Raw genomic sequence first — 22,224 nt, forward strand, 5'->3', positions numbered from 1 at the left:
TAATTGTTTCCTTACCATATTTTGTTGCTGTGTTCCAACAATTGTAGTTTTATTGAAAGTAATTTCTTGGCTAATGATACAATCCGTTGTTACTTTCCTTTCGCATCCTGTAAATCAATGGAAACTTTAGGACAACGAAGTCCCCAAGATGCATTGAACGGTCCCTCCATTTCTTATGTACTTACTATTGACGTCACACGCCGACCATAGCTTTATTTCTGTTTATTTGGCATGCTTACATTGGGTAAATATACATCTGAAATTTCAGTAAATCGATCCCATGTTTTCGATATCTGGCACACTTTTTGGCTTGTAAACACTGACTTCTTTCGCTCTTCTTTTCAAATCGTATAAACTTCATAATTTCAGTAAAGTCGTTTAGCCTCATTGTTTTCGAAAAAAATGAGTCCCCAATTTTTATTGCACAAATATTATATATCCAATTTTTTTTCTCATATGCGCCATGAGCAAACAGTAAAGCAATGAATGCATCTTCTTTTGTTGCGCTTAGCTCCCACTTAGTCTATAACACCCTAAATTCTGCTTCTGTCTATTTGATAATATGATGAATTATACGCTGATCAATGATAAGATTAAATGTCGTCTCCATTTTCCCTTTCAATATGTCGCTTAGCATATTATATATTGGTAACCTGCCAGGGTTGGGACTGTTCCATCAGCAGCTGTTTCGATTTGTTGATCCTCTACATCTGTCTCACTTTCGGATGTCAATTAAACTCTCTTTCTTTTCAGTCCTGGACGCTTATTTATAATATTATCTTCTTAACTATCGCTTTCTGATTCCAATTGATTTGTTGTATGCATATATGTAGCTCTAATATTTTCCCCACCGGCCACGTGGGTAGGCCGCATAGCAAATTTTTCTTGGAAAACAGGAAAAATATCGATGATATAATAAATATGAATGAAGAAAATTTTATTTGCATATTCAAAGAATTGGCATACCGGTAGGTTAAGTATTAAAGTGAAAGATTTTGATTGAAATGAAAATAGTTTATTAACAAACCTAGCTGCACGAGTGTGGTTTGGACGGTGATATTTGAACGATTCAATAAGCCTTTTGAATGGCCTCTCCGCCTGCATAACGTTTTCCTGGGCAAATGCATTTTTACGAAAAGGAAGAAGTCGCACGGTGCCTTATCAGGCGAATACAACGAGTGGTTAATGGTTTAAATGTGATTTTTGATCAAATAATCAGTCACAATCGATCCTTCGAATGTAGGATTTTGAGCAATTTTGGGTCGCCAGTTAATTTGTGCGGAAAAAAACCGAGCACACACCCTTCGTAAGCCCAAATGTTTGGACAAAATGCGATATGTCGATGTTTTTAAGATTTTCAATACCATTTACTTAAATTTCAATGTCGGCTGATTTTTGATGAATTCACGAACAGTTTCGATGGTATTTCCAGTGATCACGGATTTTGATTGCCCACATGTTGATCGTCATTTATGTCCTCACGATCACTTTGAAAACGTGCACTCTGTAACGGGATAGGCAATCATCGCCACAAACTTGTTTCATCAATTGAAACTTTACCAATTTTAAAACAAAATTCAATGTTGGCCTTTGGTCGAAGCTCATTTCCGCACTGATAACACAAATATCCTGACGAGCTATGAAATGTCACGAAATTCTCACTGGACAATCGATAAAGACAGCAGATTCTGAGGCACCAGTCGACATATACTATAGATGGCATCACCAAGGGGCGCTAGATTCCAAAAGTCCTTTTTACTTATTAAAGCATCTTGTAATCCAATTTTTATACCGATTCACATACAAAACTACTTAGCAACTCCAATTTTTCTTTAGTGAGCACACTTTTAGTGAGCGCTATATCGAAAATAAATGTCCTATTTATTTTTCAAAACAAAAAAAAAAAAAAAAAAAAAAAAAAAAAAAAAAAAAAAAAAAAAAAAAAAAAAAAAAAAAAAAAAAAAAAAAAAAAAAAAAATACTATATGCTATTGATGAAAGTTTGTAAATTTAGGATATTCGTTACATTTTCAGTGAAGAAACCTACCTCTACCTATACCAAATACGACCTTTCCCACAAACCAAGGCAAAGAAATCGTAAAAAGCTCATACTATACATAACATAACACTCCCATAACAACATAATATTTACATTAACACACCATTTGTCGAATAAATGTTATAACTACACATACCTTATTTTTCTTTTCAGAATGTTGGGAGGTGTTGCCGGACGTCACATGTCGAATCGACGAAGAGGTTCATCGCCAATGGTTCGCATAAGTGGCGGCATGTTGACATCAAGCTTAGAAGACAGTGGAGGCGGAGGCCCCGGTAGCATCGGCATGTATAATACGCAATATGTGCCAAAAATACCACCAAGGCGCAGACGCGCCGTGACAACTAGTGACCACAAAAGCTGTGCTCTTATTCAAACGAGACTGAAATTAGGAGATATAATGTAAGTTGTTATTTTTATTATAACTTAATGAACATACTACTTTTTTCTGTAAATTGCGACGAAGATAATGAATATAAACTAAAATTTATTGTAATATTATTTCTAATGTACTGACGAGTACGAGCAGCCAAACTCTACCGAGCTGAATTATCTAATTCGCTGTCTTGCAGAAGGTGTGTATGATAATACTTTTCAAATGTCTTCAAGAAATATAGTAGGGTTATAAATATTAATTAAATATTTAAGCTTTCCATCAGCCGATTACTAGAGTTAACTAACTTAATCAATACACAAGTTGTCTACATCGTGATATATGATTTTAAAAGTACATTATATTATACATTATAATGGCTATCGAGTCCGCCACACCAACTATAGAGCATTTCATAAAATTATGGGATAAACTAATTTCTATATCACTTTTAGATAGAGTTTACCTCAATATACAATCTTTCGGCTTACTTGAGTTACAAGTTGTATAAAAAGATCTGTTACCTGCTTCAGAAATGGGAACAGAAATTTGCACATTTGTTCGAATGTTAAGCATCCTATTGCCGATTGCAATTTAAATAGGCACACTTAAAATATTGCGACGTCAGTTTAAACAGAAATGTTGAGACAATATACTATATGTTATCTTTGTTATATTTTGCCTAAACTAAGTTAAGTTGTGATAACTAACAGACTGCTAAGGGATGTTAACGAAACATGGCACCAACATTGCAGTTCGTATTCAGAAGCTGCTCAACGGATTTGGTCCAATTTTTTCTGTAAGAAGTGCGATAATGCATTATCTCACCTTGCATTGGTTATTCGAGATCATCTCGCCACATTTTCAACTACTATCGTGCCGCAACCACCGCATTTGCCTGATTTACCTTCGTGTAGCTTCTGGCTATTCAGAAATTCGAATGACCACTTCGAGGACACCGTTTTGACTCAATTGTGGGTATACAAAAAAGCTGAATCGAAGAAGGCTTTCATGGCAATCACGACGGAGGATCACTGCCACGCCCACAAAACGCCATTAAACGAAAATATATAAAGTGCCATAACTAAGAACCAAATTAAGGTATAAAATTGTAATTTGGTACAGAGATTGTCGTAACAAGGGACATCTTTGGGAAAAAGAGGGTAAAAAAGTGGGCGTGCCTCCGCTCTATAATAAGTTTAATGTACATATCACCTAAACCAATAAAGTAATAATAACTAAATTCGCCCCCCTTTAGGTAAAATCACCTCTCGAGGGATCCGATCAACCGATTTCGACTAAATTTGGTATTTGGCACTCTTCTCACATTTTTACGTCACAGTGCCCGGAATAAACAACAATCACACGTATTTACCATATGGCACAATTTTAAATTCCTCTTGATTCTTTCACTTTGCAGTATAGAAATCAAGAAGAAATTAATTTAACGGGATAAAACTTTGCAAAAACTGTTCAAGCCTCTAGGTACCGAGTATTTGGACTGCAGTATCTATAGTTGACATTTGACGTGTGGGTTAATGTCAATGAAATTAAGAGGGCGTGTTTAATTATAATAGTGTATCTTTGTGCCTTATATAGAGCAATGAAGGGGTAAAGTCAAGCGAATGTTCGAAAATTCCGATAATAGTTACATAGCACCCAGGTCAAGTGTATATATGTATATTATATATGTATAGTATATAACTCGACCTCTTGAATTGGCAATAGAAGTCAAATTTAATACATATATTATTTAACTCCAAGTGAAACTCACTTTAACCCGAAGTTGTTTATGGATTATGGTGCTTCAAGTTAACAAAGTTCAACTGTATATATAATTGTTTGGACACCTATCCTCCGGTTGACAATTAACACATTAAGTTGTTACATGGGTTTCATCGGGTAAAAACAGTATTTTTTTTTCAAAAAAATGTTTTCCTCATATAAAAAATGAAATTTTAACAATACATTATTAACAAAGAAATTCTGAAAGTTTTGTGAAAAAATTTTTTAGACTTGGTCATTGCGACGCCATTACCGGTGATCCCACAGGAAAAAAGGTCCGCCCGCGTTGGCATATAACTCTTCACAGGATCATGTAAAGAGTACGTGTTTTAGTTAAAACATTAACTCACAATTTTAACGAAGGAAAAAAATTTAAAATTGGATTTTTGCCGAAAAAAAGCTTCGCCCAAGTCTTTAAGAGTTGTATTTCAAAGATCTGTGTAAAAGTTTTGAGAAAAAGCCATTTAGAGACAGCGCCTAGTTGCGCCTGAAGCGTACAAGTTCCCAAGACTGTATCTCCGTAACTATTAATCGGATCAATTTGAAAATTTAGGACAATATTCTGGAGGTGTTGTAGCATTTAAAAATACAATAAAAAAAATTTGATTTTTGCAAGTTGCAAGAGTATAAAATGTTCGTATGAATCCGAACGTTACTCCTCCTCACTTGTTTTTTAATATTTAGTTATTAAGAAATAAATATAACTCACTGGGGTGTTTTTTGGAAAATTTTTTGATGCAATCGTTCTGGTTGACCTAACGTGGCACTTCAAAGCCAATAATTGTGATTATATAACTAATAATTTATATTTTGCCCTGTTCAGTCACGTCAGTCATATGATTATAGTTTCTATAAGATTTCATTTTTAAGTATAATCAGAATTATTGTTCATCTTTTATTTTTTGAAAGACTTGTAAATCTATTGCATACACTATTTGTTTAAAATAAAGCCGTTCTCCGGCATGTGTGACAGCGCCATCTAGATCATATTATTGATAAAAGAAACAATCTTAACTTTAAGAGCGCCATCTTCTGTATAAAAGTGTCATCAGCTTTTACTGATTTATGATGACAACAAAAGTTGAATGGAAGCAAGTCAATAGGAAAGTGCTGCGATTTCCAGTCGAAAAGAGTGATAAACAGTTATTCGTGAGTTGTAAAGGAGACCAGGTATATCAAGTCGAGCGTATTATTTAGAAAATGTGAAACTATATACATATATGGGAGGTTTAAAGAAGTGCTTTTAAATCACAGATGTGTTTGGACGATGTGACGTCATTGAAATAAAGTGCAAGTTTCCGTAATTAGATTGTCTGTTAATGTTTTGAAGGCGGAAAACTATTTGTTTAAAGTATCAATTAGCCGCAGTGACGTGAATCTTCCATCCCACATTCCGTTGTATGTTCTCCCCCACAGCGTAACGTCATTCGAATTCCCACACATACACACACATGCGTCCATACATGCAGTCGAGCAGAAACGTCAGAACTGACATAAGCGCCACTTAGCGTTGGCAATGCCACCAAACGAACCCTGCGCACAGAGGGTTGGCAGGCGCACTTCCTTGCTTCCTTGCAAGTTGTAACGGTACTGCTGTATGGGCGACAGGGATGACTCGTTAGCAACGGCACGATGCAGAACAAAGACGCACAGTGCTGCATTCAAAGTGGATACGTATACTTTGTGTACGTTTTGGCCAGTTGGTTGTCCACTAGGCTTCCGCACCGTGTGGCATATGTTCGTTTCGTTCTATTTGGGGCCTTCCAGGTCACTCACGCGCGCATAGCACACAAACATGCCAACAGACATTGACTGGCCTGGCTGACGCACACATGCAAACGCCAGCCAAGATACACGCACACAGCGACACATGCATAACGGTAATAGCAGCAATGTAGCTGCTTGTAATACATTGTGACCAAGTTGAAGTGTAAGGTTCGTTGAATTTTCCCCCGAATGGTTAGACAAAATCGTTGATAGCTCCAGGAAAATTCTCAGAAAAATTGGGTAAAACTAGGCTAAAAGTGAAAATTGTATGCAGCTGCAGGAGCAGCATGTGCAGCTTCAACTTTGTGTGATAAATTCAAGTTATGAAAATGCATTTAAATGTGAAAAATCTTGAAATGAATTTCGTATGTGATTGGGAAAAAATTTTTCTGTGCTATATACGGAAAATTCAATATACACGTAGAGAGTGTTAGTGGGACAGCGGGTGGTGTACGGGTGCATGCATGTTTGGTTGGGGATGTGTGTTGCCGGAGTGAAAAGTGGCAGCCACAGCACGAGCAGTAGCAAAATTAGTAGAAGTAGTATAGGCAGCAGCCAAGTGTGTGTACGAAAGAGGGTGTATGAGACGCTTCCGACGGCGGAGGAGTAATCTTATACCTACATGAAAAATATTGAAAATGTGGAACAAGTATGAAAATTGTATTTTCATTTATGCTCATTATGAAAAGAGTGCAAAAACCGTAAACAAGTTCGAAAGTGTGTTAAATAAAGTGAAGCAGTGTGCGAATAGCTGTATAATTCCAATTAAAAAGGTTTTTTTTTTTCAAATTTTCGACACGAAATACAATGGTGGTGCTGTTGGTGCTAATGTGTTGGTGTTTATATGAGTGAACATCGAGTTTTGTTGCAGGTGCTACTCAATACATTTTATGAAGCTACGAATGTTAAACGAAAATCGGAAATCCCCACAAAATCTAAACCCATGTACTTCAGCAATATCGAATATTCAAAACCATGAAAGTGGCAAGTCAGTGGTAAACGCAAAGTAATTCTGAGAAAAGCTTAAAGTGTCTTCGAATATATGCTGTACATATAAAGATCGTACATTCATACTAACGCTTGTGGCAATACTAAGTATTAGTACCCTACTGCGACTAAAATTAGATCACGCTTTAACCAAAAAAGACAATTAATTATGCAGAAACTTACGCGATGACCTGCATCTCGTCCCACTTGTCAACACACTTCTCATCCAAGATACCATTCCGGCATTTTCGGCATGGCATCAACCCCTTGCGTTGCTCTGAAACATCCAAAGGAGCTAAGTAACGTAACGAACAGGCAGCGACCCAGTCACAACGTCGCCGTTGCTGTCGTTCACAGAATGTCGGTATCGTCATTGACGGCGCCGCTGCCACCGCTCCTTTGTGCTCGTTGTCGCTGCCTTAGCTAGCGCATTCGTTTTCTTGTTGACCATCGTTGGCAGCGAGCAGCGATTCGACCAAATCCCATCAAATACTAAACGAGTGTTTAGTATGCCCTGCTCGTGAACCCCTGTGCGCGCGTGTTTGTGTTTACTGGAAATATTATTGTTTTTAACCTAAGATAGTTGAAGTCAGTTTGAATGTTTTTTTGCAATATGCTGCAGTTATATCATTTTCTGTTCCCGATTAATACACTATTGAAGCTGCTCTCTCCTGCTCTAAAATATCGCCGTCACCATTTTCAACCAATACATTGACTCTTGCCTTGCTTTCGCCCGCTCACCATGTGTTGAATTTGGCCCATTTCCAGCTACCCTTACTGCGAACCATACAAATATAAAACAATAAAAGACAAAAACAAAGCGTTGCTTAAAATATCTAGCATGTTTCGTCAAATAATCGAATCCCTTTTTCCTTTATTTTTTGGCTTTGATCCATGATCCATGCAAAATTTTATAAAAATCTCTCGCCAAATGAAAAAGTTTTCCATAAAGAAAACTTGATTCTGATAGAACAGTTTGTAAGTAGCTATATATTATATTCATTCGATTTGAATCATTTATTTGGATATTACATTAATTAGGCAATAATCAATGCCCCTTTATTGTGATCTTTCAGTTTGTATGATATCTTTATACTATAGGAGCCCGATATCGGCCGTTCCTTACCATAAATGAGCAGCTTCTGTGTGAGAAGTTAAAAAGCGAAAAATTACAGGTCTCAAAAACTGACTAGGGACTAAGTCATATATATAAACATACAAAAAGACATGACTTAATCGCTGACCATTCATATATATACTTCATTTGGGGTCTCCGTCTCCAACGTTTCCTTTATGCTTTACAAACTTCGTGGCAAATTAAAAAATTATAATAAAATTAAGAAACTATAATAATAATTTTACATTTGGATAGGATACGAAGATTTGTTTTATACTAATTTAATTAGTTGCAATGACATACATTCTTCAAATATTACCGGAGTTTTGCCGGGTTCTTGAATTCCATTACCAAAATTTTTCCAAGCTTTAAACAAAAATTTCTGTGAATTTGAGGCGCGCTTGCTATTGTGTTGTATTTAATATATACTGTTGTCAAATATCTCCCCTCCGCTTTTTTGCTCTTTATTCAATGCCCTACAAAAAGTATTGCAGTGATCGGAATTAGTTTAAATGCGCCGTTTCATTCGACCATCTGTTTCCATTTAGACGGCAGCTTCATAATACCCCCCTCGTAGAAACCCTCCTACTCATTTGCGAAGAACTCGGACAGCCATCTCACAAGCCTCTTTTGAGTTCAACTTTACATCAGCAAGGGCGTTCGCCATGGACAGGAACAGGTGGTAACCACTTGGCGCTATGTTCGGGCTATATGATGGATGCGATAAAACATCCCATCCGAGCTCCCGTAGCTTTTGATGAGTCATCAACGAAGTGTGTAGTCTGGCGTTGTCCTGGTGGAACACTACACTCTTCCCGTTGGCGAATTCTAGACGCTTCTGTTCGATCGCCTGCTTCAACTGCTCCAGTTGTTCACAGTAGATGGTAGAATTAAGCGTCTGGCCATATGGGAGCAGCTCATAGTGGATGATTCCCTTTCAATCCCACCAAACACACAGCAAAACCTTCCTTCTTTGCGTCAAATCATGCGGCACCTAAACATCAAGCTTTTTTGCGTATCCAGCCTTCAGGTTGTTTAAAAGGGTTTGGTGACTAACTTCCACCTTCTTTGCGATGTTACCAGATGCCACATGCCGGTCTAATTCGATGTTTTCCATGGTTTGATCGGTATTCGTTGTCACAGGTCTTCCACCAGCTGGCTTATCCATTGTGTCGTTTTCCATGTTTACTCGTCTATAACTGTTGAACGCAATATCCAAACTAATCATGCATTGCGTCGCTTTATAGGTTATGTCAATACCTTACTTTAGTATTGCCAGATACGAGCTATGTAGCGCATTATACATAGCCGCAAAATTCAAAAGACAAAAATTCGGAAGGGAGATATTTGACAACCTATTATTTTTCCCAACATTTTTCTTCTTATTGGTTCGGAAACAAAAAGTACTAATTAAACGTCCGGCTGATGTTTCAAAACACGTTTTTATCGCCTATGCTTTCTCCTTTAAAAATAGAATTACTAATGCTCTTTAAAGACCCATGACCTGCTAATTAAGTTTACCTTGGTTTCAAATAATAGTCACACTGAAAAATTTTAGTTTCCCTTCGAATTAATGATGATATTATTAGTAGTTAGGGAAAAAACTATATCCAGCCTTAAAGTGACTGATCAAAACGTCGTTTTCATTGAAGTACTCCCAAGCTCTCTTCTGCACGTTCTATGCACTCGTTTTTATTTCGCAAATATTTCTGTATTGCTAACTAGTAACTAGTTTTGAGGGTACACATTGAATGTGCCGATATGAGCGGTACCTCAATTAGGAGTCAAAAAACTATATCTTATGTGCCTTTTGTCGTAAATTAATCAAAATACTGTATATGAGGTTAAAGAATACGAAATATTAGGAATTAGCGTGCTGGCGTAGTAGACAACCAATTACATTGTTTTTGTAAGCTTTAACTACATCAGTACGATGAAGTTTCTGACTGATATTTGTATAATTAGTTTTGTGTAGGATCGCTCATATTTATTCCGTTTTGAGTTGCAGTTCGCCTTGAAATTGTTCACAAAACCAAACTACTAAGTAAACTTGAACAAAAGAACATCTGCAAATATTCAAGCGTCATAAAAACCGTAGACCTCATCCTCCATAACAATTTCTTTCCAAACTCAGCCGAATAAGAATTTAAATATCGGCAGTTTTGAGTGGAAGTATCATCGAAGTTTCTGCAACCTTAGGTTCTTGTGCAAAATAAAGTTAGAAATACAAAAAACAGATCAGATTATGTTTTTTGCATATATATTAAGAAGTATTATTGAAACTAAATAAATTTACGTCAAAAAAAAAAAAAAAAAAAAAAAAAAAAAAAAAAAAAGACAAAAAAAAAAAACAATAAAAATAAAAATAAAATTGGCGGAAATATCAACGATCCCATTGATTGACATATTTTTTGGCCCTCAACTTCTTGGCTAGGCTCTTATCCGAAACGAAAAAAGTAATCAAGTGCATAGTAGAGAGGTTTCGAGAATTTCGAAAAATTGGGGATATAGGTCTAAATTTTGTAAAAAGTGCTATTGCCTGTGTTTACTTGTGTATCTTGATATCAAAATATTTAAACAACAAAATACCATTTAATTCGAAAAAGCGCTCTATCACGCACTTGAGTATAAAATTGTCTACAAAATACGATTTAGTTCAAGTAAATCGGTTAAATAATTCGCTCTTAATTAATTTTGACAGCCGCATAAAAAAATTTATTTCGAGTATACGAGCCTTGGTACCTATAAAGTCGCATGAAGTGCGGTGGTGCTAGAGCCTATTTCTTCGAAAATATTAATTTATTTTTGAATAGTTTTTCAATTGCTTAGAGCGAAAAAAATTTTTGGATTTTAGAAAATTCTAGAGGTATCTCCCTCTTTAACGATTGGTATATGCAATACTGTGACGAGACAAGTCATGCTCTGCAGTGAAGTATTTAAAAGTTACGCATACGCAACGTCGTACCAATGAACTATGGGCACTGATGAGTTAGGCTTTTTCTACTGAAATTGTTGGCACTGATACATATATACATATGGGTGCGTGAGGCTAATACATTTATATGCTTGCTCGGGTGATTCTTGATTTGAACCGAAACTAAAGAAATGTCAACTAATATCGGGCGCACAAAAATAAAATAATGAGGATAAAGTAAAGAAGAAGACGCATATAGAACGAAGAGAAATCACAATCACATAAAATGTGTGAGAGACTTTAGTGCACGACTGGAAGTGGTAAACCGAAAGGAAGTAAAACTTAACGAAGGATTGCGCACGTGCTGGCATAGAAACTCTTATTCACACACTGGATTACTAGTGCATGCGTGCACGAAGTAAACATGTGGTGAAGGTTGAAGGGAATGCCGATAACAGCGCTGGAATGTTATGGTGAATAAAGCCCACCAATACATAACGAATGCATGTGTGTATGAATCGTTGCCGTGATAAATGAAAATAATGTAATGTTTTGGTCTTAGTGTGCGTGAGCATAAAATTGAAGATATAAATAAAGACGAATTGCGTGATGACGAAGACAATGCGAATGCGTTGTCGTTGCTTACGGCAGCGCAGCCGACTCCGACTGTGCAGCTTCGCAGCCCAACAATGACAGCGCAGCGGCACTGCTGGGCACGGTGTCGGCGGGGGTTTGGTTTCGTTGTATACACTCATACATTCGCTCACACATTTTTTGAAGATTTTGAAGGGACGAACAAAAACTTTGAATGTTTGAAAAATTCGTACGTTGCCAAAAGTCGATGCTGTGCAAATGAGGAAATATATTTCTGACAGAAAGTTCAGGAAGTTAGTTAGCGCACGGAGCACAGACACATGTTTCAGAAAATAAAAACTGCTTCAAAGTTTTTTAATACTTGTTTTTACTATTTCTAAGGGAAGGATTTAATGTGGTGAAATACAGAGATATTAAACAAAACAAAAACAAACCGAATTAGTGGAAAATAGCTTGCAGCAAATTGAAAAAGTTACAATCTCAATTTTTTACAGTAAAATAAGTGCATAGAAATAAAAAAGTTAAATACAAGTAATTGTTTATAAAATAATCAAATCAAAGCCAGGCGTATCACGCACACCACTGCCTCCCCAATAAAAAAAAAAAAAAAAAAAAATTGCGTGAAAATTAAGCAAAAAATCAATCTCCAATAACTCTACATACTCCAAAGTATGTAGGTGTGAGTGTGTGTGCGTGTCTTTATGTTTGCAAATCGCCAAATTCGTCGCAATTCTCATCTGTAAAATTAAACCTCAACTCATCATAATCAACCAACAACACCTGTAAATATTCAACAACAAACAAACGTAGCCTAATTGTGGCCGACTATGTACTACCTAAAAAGCAAAAACATATACAAATAAATATCGAAAAGTTTAGCGTGTATACGGAAAATTTAATTGCAATTGAAGTTTACTAATGAATGCAAAAAACAAAGCAATTTTCAGCCGCATTAAATTATAACAAGAGCAACATTGCAAATATGTGTAAATAAAAATTTTCTAATTAATCTGTGATTTCTGTGATTTATTTTCTCTCGCATTGAATTTGCAAATAACCAAAAAATTAGTGATTTCGCAACTTATGCTAAACACAAAGATTAAACAAATCAGCGGGTGAAGGTCGAAAGTCAAAGTAAGCTTCAACTTGGGTTACCGCTGACAGTGGTGACATATAGTGGCATTGAATTATATTAATCTAGCGAAATAGTAAATTAATCAAAAGTAAAAACTAAACTAACCTGATATAAATACTAATAATAATACAACATAATAAACGCTTAAGCAATAAGTTACTGTAAATAAATGCAACAAGGTAGAAACTCCGTATACTCATCGAACCAAAGAATTCATCTAAACTTAGTAATAACCAATGCAACGGCGATAAGAAACCACACTTAAGCAAAAAATAAGCACTAACGCACCTGAAATATAACTACTAGTCAACAACAGCAGCAAATTAACTGAAGCTAATTAGTGTAAATCGTCCATTACATAGCTTGTGTATATGACAACTGCACACGCCTACCGCCTACTACGTATATAAGCATTTAGATCGCTGACCGCTGCTGCTTTAAAACTGCAGTACATACATATAAACGTAAACATTTGCGCGCTTGGCGGCGTTTAGTTAAATTTGTCATTTTTGTAGGGCAACAAATAAACGTGTCTATTGCTTGGTTAATTTTGCAAAATAGAGTTTCCTTCGCCGTAAACGTCTGCTTCGAATTTTCTGTTCTTTTCACTACGTATTTACCTTCTTCTTCGATCAACGCGTTAAACTGTTCGTGTCATCATTGGTAAATGTCAAATAGTCGATTGCTTGCCACGTAAATGACGTGTCAATCCGGAGAAATGAGTGTAGTCGTGCATCTGGTGTAGCACAACTATGGCCAAGCGGTCTTCTATAAACCATCAGAATTTGGATACATTGACGGTAGGTCCACAGCTCATCGCATAAAAATATACCATTTTGCTACATAAATAAATCCTTTTTATAAAAGCTTTTGCCGTGACACCTTTACTGCTTGGCCTAACCAGAAACACTATTGCGTAAAAAATTGTTTAGAATTACTAGACATTACTTCAGTTTTTTCATTATTGCCCTGATAAATTGACGAGACGATCATAAATTTGTTGAGATGGTGAATGTCAGTTTCGGCTATGTCACCTGCTTCGCCGAAGTTACGACCACAGAGATGTTTCAACCACAGTTTTGTAAAAGTTGATCAATGGAAGTGAATTATCGGGTTTTGCCACTCAACTTTAATAATTTGCATTCGATTGGATTTTAAACCTTACAGCAGAAGGACAATGTTCAGTAAGAACTCCTACTATGACGGCAACGTAAACTTTGCTAAGGGCAAGTGTTCTAGGCCAGAAGGCTAGTTCCAGTCGCACAGAGGTTGGTCGTCAAACAAAGCTTACTAATAGAACGCGAGAAAATTAGTTCCAATGTTCTAATTAGCTCATCGACTATGAAGATTCCAGCGATTAGCTACTAGGAGCCTAAAAGAGCTTTTTATTCAGGGAAGTAAGAATGAGAGAATTGCAGTGTGCTCTTGCTTTGATCCCTTCATATATCCAGCATGTTTGAACCTTAGAACGATCATTGCAGCAATGCACATGCAAGCAGCATACAAGGTGCGTTCCAAAGTGAACAGGACTTTGGTTCTAGCGCCCCCTGCTGGCACCATCTATATGTCCACTCTCCTATCTTTATCAATTGTCCAGTGAGAATCATGAAATTTCATTGATTGGAAGTGAAGTTATTGCGTTTTAAGTGTCAGTACGTTTATGTTATCGGTGCTACACCAAAAACTGAGCTTCGACCAAAGAGCCAACATATAATTTTGTTTTAAAATTGGTAAAATGTTTACCGAAACATTTCAATTGATAAAACAGTTTGTGGCGAAGATTGGCTATTCCGTAGCAGAGTGCACGAGTGGTTTCAACGTTTTCAAAATGGTCGTGAGGACATAAATGACGATCAACATGTGTGCACGGTATTTTTCCGCACGAATTGACTGACGACCGAAAATTGCTCAGAATCCAACACTCGAAAGACGGGTATTTGACCAAAAATCACAGTTAACCATTAATCACTCCCCGTATTCACTTGATATGGCACCGTGCGACTTCTTTTTCTCTTTTTCGGAAAAAATGCATTTTCCCATGAAAGGAAAGGGTGTTTAACGTGGAGGCCATTCTAAAGGCTTGCACCGGTATACTGGCCGCCATGCCGGAAAACGAGCTAAAATACTCGTTCGACATGCTTTTGGACCGTGCAAACAGCTGTATTGAAGAAGAAGGAGAGTTTGAATAAAAAAATTAATTTTGCCGAAAAAACCATTTGTTCTGTTTTTTTCTTTTAAATCCCCGTTTTCTTTGGAACGCACCTTGTACATGGGTGCTAAGTGTAGAATGACCAACTCGTCTAGTCTGGACTGTATCACAGATAACGATGAAAGCCGCTCTTTGGACATGTTCAAGCTTTTTAGCAAGCCATAGAACACGATTGGCGGAACTATGGTTTCGTAGCGCCAAGACGCCAACTTTGGAAAGAGTATCCACCTCTTTCCTACACCTCTTTTACAACAATAAAAGAAAACCGATGCTTTCTTTACGCTCTCCTCAATATTTTGTCTCCATGAAAGCATTCCACCTGGGAGGTTTTTATACCTCCTGGTAAATGAAACCATTTAACTTGAATTGAATTCTATTGGACCAGTTGGATATTATGCTGAGGTACCCTTGGATTAGCTCGTAGCCGGTGGATAAAAAATTCATTTAACATAAACAAAATCCATGTCAGTGTAGACGGACACTCGATATCCTCGTTTCTCGAATACTATTATTAGTTATGGTGGGTAACCTAATACAAATGTACAAATATGGACATCACCTACGTTTTTCTGTTTCGATGGTATATTTACATACCGGTAATTTCCCACAGAACGTTTTTGATTTCACAAAGGATCTCATTATCAATCAGGTGATACTTAACCCTCAGAACCCTTGTCATCGTTCGTACTTCTTCACCATACAGCAGGACGGGTATAATGGGTGACTTATAGAGAGAGTACTTTACTTCTCAACTGCATACTCTGTTCGAAGTAGCACCTGTTGAGTTTCAAGCCTGACGTCGTTGTTGTTGTCAATGCTGGTTCCAAGATAGACGAAATTATTTACAACTTTGAAGTTCTGACTGTCCACAGTGACGTCGAAGGCTGGTCACGAGCGTCATGACTGTTTGTTAATGACAGGAGATATTTCGTCTTGCCCCTTTTTACTACCAGATCCATTCGCTACGTTTTTTATCCATTCTGGCGAAAGGAGAACTAGCGGCTCAGTTGTTGAGGCCGATGATATCAATATCATCTATTTAGTTCTGTCGCTCCAAGAGTAGATTGAAGAAGTCGCACGAAAGGGATTCGCCTTGTCTGAAACCTCATTTGGTATCCTGATGAAGTTTTTGGTATTGCTCATCGTCAGATTACTCAGCCTTATTAGTTTTTCGAGAATTCCAAATTCAGACGTAACGGCACGGAAGCCGCTCTTGCTGTCAAAAGCACGTTGTCGATCCTCTTTTCACGATTTGGCGCATGATGAATATGTGGTCGGTTGTTGAATTTCCAGTCTTGACGCCGCTCTGTTGACGGTGGGCCTTGATCTTTGACACAAATTGTTATATTATATTATAACTTAAACCGAATCGAAAATGCAGCGTTGGGAATTGTGATTGTACGAACTCATTTTTTATGTGATCCAACTAAAAAAAATTTAAGCAACGGTAAAAGTTAATGATTTTCCGATGGTTTATGACAAGTTGTGATTACCCTAAATAGCGAGCTAAAACTGCTAAGATAATGTTCATTCAAACCTTAATATCAGAAATAAAATTTATATTCAAACTTATGTTTGCATTAATTGATTCAATTAATAAAGTGAATACGAAATAAACACAAAAGAGCTGCTCTTGTCTTTCTTTTCTGTTCCGAAGAAAGGTGTGAGAGGATTAGGGATTTCAATTACTTATAAAGCTAATTCTTTTAAGTACTCTGGCAATTATATGGTTGGGTCTACAAATTCGCAAAACGGCAGATGTGGGCATACTTTAATATATATGTACTTTCATCTTTATTTACTTAAAGCATATTCGAATATGTACCTTTTGTTCCTCTAGTGGGTATTACTATGCACATATGGATGAATGTATTTAGTTGTAAAAAAGAGAGTATACGCTCTCAAGAGAATACTTCTCTAACAAATTAAAATGACTGCATATGGTTACAAAATATATGTTTATATCTTAAACAGGGTAAATAAGTTTATTACGGCGCAAACGGTTTACTACGTTGTGACCCTATAAATATATATATATATATATGTATATATGATGAGCTGAGTCGGTTTAGCCTAGGCCGTCTGTTCCTTCATCAAACTTGTATCTCAAGCTTTGCGATATCTAGCAGACACATCTTTACTCACTTCCATTTCCCTCCAAGATGTTGCTCATTTATCGTAACAGCCGATGTCGGCTCACTATGAGTTATAGCTGGCTTACATCTGATCGATAAAAAGTTGGTCTTTGTGTAGAATTGTTTTTCTTCACGAAATTTTGCATGGTTTACTATCCCAGACTACGCTACACAATTCTTGTATGTTGTTTGTATAATTTTATGCGTAGAAACTTCTAGGAAAATGTATTTCATTGTATGCAAAACGTTGACCGGTTACGTTATTATATATTATTTAGTTACTTATACATATACTATAAATATTGTATAGCGGTTATAATAAATGTAACGGCAAAGGATATTATAACTTCGATGCACTTCAAGTTGACGTTTTTTCTTGTTTCTCAGCTAATTTGCTGTAGAAATGAAGTGAGAGAAATAAAACGTATGCTCATAGTGTGGTTCTAATTTCTTTAACCTTCTTGGTCATATTCTACTCAAAATCCGCATAAGAACCCATTGATATATGTAAATAAAATCAAGAACAAACAGCGCTCTTGCTGAGCACAAGAAGCGTTGGACGAAAAGTTGGTAACAAGTATTTGAAATATTTGATACAAACATATAAATATGTACTATTCTATAAACGTATGCTTATATATTGACCGATATTTATGGAGGCACTAGCGACGCGGTGTCGCCTCTTGTAGGTCCAGCAAAGAAAATCTACACAAAAATATTCAACACTTGCTGCTTCATATATACCCATATATGAATTAATACATATTCTTACATATGCATATTTACATATATATTCATATTAATATACAAAATATATATTCATTCTACGCACACTCGCATGTTCGATTCGGAGTCTGCAAGTCTGTAAAAATCACACCATTCGCGATTGTACCCGTCAGCAACAGCAGTGGACCAAACAAGTGCCTCACTTGATTTGTAGGGCAAAACTTCAGCGTGCTTAATTTCAAATCCAGTACTGAAGTTGGTACAATCGAAATATATGTATTGTGTCTGTACACTCATATTTAAATGCTTCTTGGCCTTCCAGGCAGAGTAGCGTATGAAGCAGAAAATGAGCCGCACTCTAAGTGTATTAGCAAGTGTCGGCGACAAGCGCCGCATCATAGGCGCCACATCATCTTTTGTTATTGTAATTGCTGCTGTAAGTGGGTTATAGGAGCGCCTCAGCCACATTAATGGTTTCAATGTCAAAATTATGTATACTGTTGGAATGACAACATAGGCTTATGCGTGTTGTTGTGATTTTTATTGTTTTCGAAAAATTTGGTTTTTGTTAGAGTTGACGCACTCTTAGGGAGGCAATAAGAGCACTAACAAGCGCAAATACAATACAGCTAGCAAAGCGTAATTTCAGGCCGAGTTACATACTTTTTGGCGTATGTGCATGCTCTTTTTACTGGTAGGCTATACTTAACGGCTGTATAATGCCACCATACTCAGTCGCGTTGTGCGTTTTGTGTGCATTGTACAAAAAATCTGGAATTCTCATGTGTGCAATATCAGATGATTTACTCCTTTATCGTGTAATTGTAATACATATATAATTTTGTCGATGATGCAGAAATGAGTGAATGAGGCAAGGAAATCAAAAAAGTACATTTTTACAAAAGCGTGAATATATTTTGTAAAATATTTTTACCACTACGCTATAATGCGGTTACATATGGGTGTACTTGTACGCATACAATTTATGTGTGCTCTTATGAAAAATTCTATTCGACAACTTTCATTGTATTTGGATCCACAGAACAAAACCTCAATAAAATGGAACGTCATCAAAAAAAAAAAAAAAAAAAAAAAAAAAAAAAAAAAAAAAAAAAAAAAAAAAAAAAAAAAAAAAAAAATATATATATATATATTTATCACGCTCAGCGGTTAATTTTTGAACGCAATTCTAACTTAAATAAAATGTAACTTATGGAATACATTGTATTCGCTTCACGGAAACTACTAAAATATGTATAACTTTCCATATCTTTCGGTAACATTTACTTCTTGTTGCAGTTTTATGGGGATGCATATGTTGGTTAACTTAAAAAACAAGTAACTTTTTCTATGTTTGTTTTGTGTAATTAGATAGTTTGCAATTTATTTGTACTCCAGCAGTGTAGGGACGATTCCGAACCCGATGTTTGACAGGAGCTCATAATTCTAATTTATAATATACGATTCCAGTTTCTGGGCATATGCAATGTCTCTTATATTGGGACAAAAAAGTTCCCGAAAATTGTAATTGAATACCCCGGGTAAATGATATTTAAAAAAATATTTGTCTCAAATTGTGTGTGCGGGATCATTGCGAATGTTGGAAAGGACTTAATGTAATTCAGTTGTATCAAAAACATAAGCCTAAGAGTGGTACAGCGCTTTCAAAGACGGTCGAGAGATCGTTAAACATACATATGTTTCGTTTTGGACGACCTTCGACTTCATCAGTTGAAGAAAAAATATTAAAAAACTTACGTTTATGGCGCTGGAAAACGTCAGGCAAGTGTTGGAGAGATGACAAAAGGGCCCCACATCTCTCGCGAGTCCGTTCGAGTGAGTTTGGTGGATATTTGACACGCGTTATTGCTCGACTCGTCCCGATAAAGCTGAAATTTTTTTAAAAAGCGTACGTACTATTCAGCAGATTTGCTGCTTCGTGGAACCCGTTTTCAGTCGTTTTGAGAGATAAAACAAAATTTGCTGAAGGAGCTGAAGGCCATCACAAAAAGTTCTTATAAAAAGTGCTTCGACGACTGGAAGAATCGTTGACATATGTATGTCTGTTACAACTGGTGGGATAAATAATTTTCGTTTTATTTCAGGGTACCTTTTTGACACAATGTAGTTCTCAATGGGGTTTCATATCCTATAACTTTTGCGATTTCGTTTAGTACTACCGAATGATTGTGTGAAATATGACCTATTTCTGATTCTATTTACTGTGAAAAAAAATGTGATAACTTAGGTTCCAATGAACCGAAAGATATTCAGAAATTAACACTAATATACTACTATGAGCAAAAAATAGTAAAACTTTCTTCATAATTTAAAAATGCTTTATTTATTCGTCACGTAGTGATTCACGTTTAATGTCTTCAATTGCCTCTAAAGGGTTACCCCGGAGCGTTCGTTTGAGTTTGCTGAACAGCCAGAAGTCACATGGAGCTAAATCAGGCGAATACGAAGAGTCAATGCAGTAAGCAACGTTGCATTATCATACTGCAAACACTAAGAGATGTAGGCCCATAATTCCGGCCTCTGTTTACGAATAGCTGCAAGAAAACAGTTTTCCTTGTTGACAGTTTGGCCTGTTAAGAGGACTTCGGAATGCACCGTACCTAGATAATCGAAGAAAAATGCCAAAATAGCTTTGACGTGGTTTTTCAGCTTTAGAGCACTTTGCCACGATATTCCGTTTCCGAGTCGTAAGCATAGATCCAAGTCTCGTCGCCTGTAATGACACTTTTAATGATATCCTGGTAATCGAAAAACATTGTTTCACAGACGTAACACGACGTTACTTTTCGAAAATTTTGAGTGATTTTAGAACCAATCGGGTTTAATTTTTTTTAGATTCAAATGATCTTCCACATCGGTTTTCATTGATCCTTCCGATATTCCAACGACGTCGGAAAAGTCTCTGACTGTTAACCTTTGATTATTAAGCACCAATTCCTTTATTTTATTGACAAGTTCATCATCAGTTGATGTTAATGGGCGTCCTAGACGTAGTTCGTCATCAAAGCTTTCTAAATCCTTTTTGAGTAATCTGTATTAATAAAAAACAATTGCTCGCGACAAACAATTGTCGTCTCTCTGTCCCTCCGTCTGTATATATAAGAACTAGTCCCTCAGTTTTTAAGATATCATTTTGAAATTTTGCAAACGTCATTTTCTCTTCAAGAAGCAGGTCAGTTGTCGGAACTGTCGATATCGGCCTGCCATACAAACTGAACGATTGGAATTGTATTTAAAACTTTCACATTTCATTTACATATTTTCACAAAAGTTGGCACAGGTTATTTTCTAAAGCAGCAATGTAATCTCCGAAGAAATTGTTCAGATCGTTTAACTATAGCATACAGCTGTCATAAAAGCTGAACACATAGTTATTAACAGAAATGCACCTGTGAAGGGTATTTAGCTTCGGTGCAACCGAAGTTAACGTTTTTTCTTGTTTTGTTTGACCATCATTTCACAAATCCTAGAACTCTTTTCAGAAGATTTTATTTAGAGTTTATTGCTGCACAAAAGCCTATTTCAGCTATTAAAGAAATTCTATTGGTTCTATGCAAACAGTTCGAATAACCTCCTTTGATATTCAGAAATCTGAGTAGCAAAGATAATGCCGACATTGATTCCGTTGTCATATGTGAGAGTATAATATCACCCTAATCAGTTCAATAAACGTATGTGTACATCTTAAATCACTAAAGCTATATCAATCAAACTGGAGAATTAGCTGATAACCACGCTCACCTTTTATATACGCCTTTCATATAAAAATAACTAAGAAGGTAGTAACACAGTATTTAAATAAAAAATTGAGAATCACTTAATTTATTCGGCCACGATAACACAAAAAAAAAAAAGGCTTCAAGGGAACCGGTGCCAAAGTTGGACAAAGGTCGTAACACTTCCCAGCTTTATGTGAAATTCAATACCTCACGAACCACTCTATCAATTTGAACCAACTTTGGTCTATAATGCTAACTTTCCACATTTTTTTTTTAAGTAATTAACTAAAGTGTTTAAGTTTTGGCGCTAAATATGAATAAAATTTGTCTAGACCTTGATCTGAACCTCATATCCGCAATATAATGGTTTTCGATCCTCTGGTAGTTCATTTGGTTGAATTTAAGTCAGCTACTTGAGTAAGTTAGGATGATTTTATTTTAAATATCACCCGAAGGAAATTATAGACTAAGGGAATCTTTGACCTATTGTATAAGTTTACAAGATACCAAACCTCATTGTAATCCTTTCACAATTTCGCCGAATAATGAATGATAAATTTTTAAGGAATAGCTTTGCTATCATCTGAGGTTATTGTGAATACAAAATGTTCGGTTACACCCGAACTTAGCGTTTCCTTACTTTCCTTCCTATAAATTTGTAAACTATGAAGCAATTTGGTAGGT

At 36.3% G+C, this 22,224-nt stretch overlaps 1 protein-coding gene across 4 annotated transcripts in view; it reads left to right on the forward strand.

The window, feature by feature from the left end:
- The first annotated feature begins 2,391 nt into the window (after positions 1-2,391).
- The window catches only part of LOC108977647 (voltage-dependent calcium channel type A subunit alpha-1), a 120,527-nt gene continuing 100,694 nt past the window's right edge, over positions 2,392-22,224 (forward strand). For all 4 annotated transcript variants that reach the window (XM_018947427.1, XM_018947430.1, XM_018947428.1 and 1 more), the window contains exon 1: positions 2,392-2,460. In XM_018947427.1, coding sequence (XP_018802972.1) covers positions 2,459-2,460 — 2 coding nt within the window. In that variant the 5' untranslated portion in view covers positions 2,392-2,458. The remainder of the gene's footprint in view (positions 2,461-22,224) is intronic.

This window comes from Bactrocera latifrons, unplaced genomic scaffold (assembly GCF_001853355.1).
Source record: "Bactrocera latifrons isolate USDA-ARS-PBARC rearing strain unplaced genomic scaffold, ASM185335v1 scaffold_93, whole genome shotgun sequence".
NCBI classification, from domain to species: domain Eukaryota; kingdom Metazoa; phylum Arthropoda; class Insecta; order Diptera; family Tephritidae; genus Bactrocera; species Bactrocera latifrons.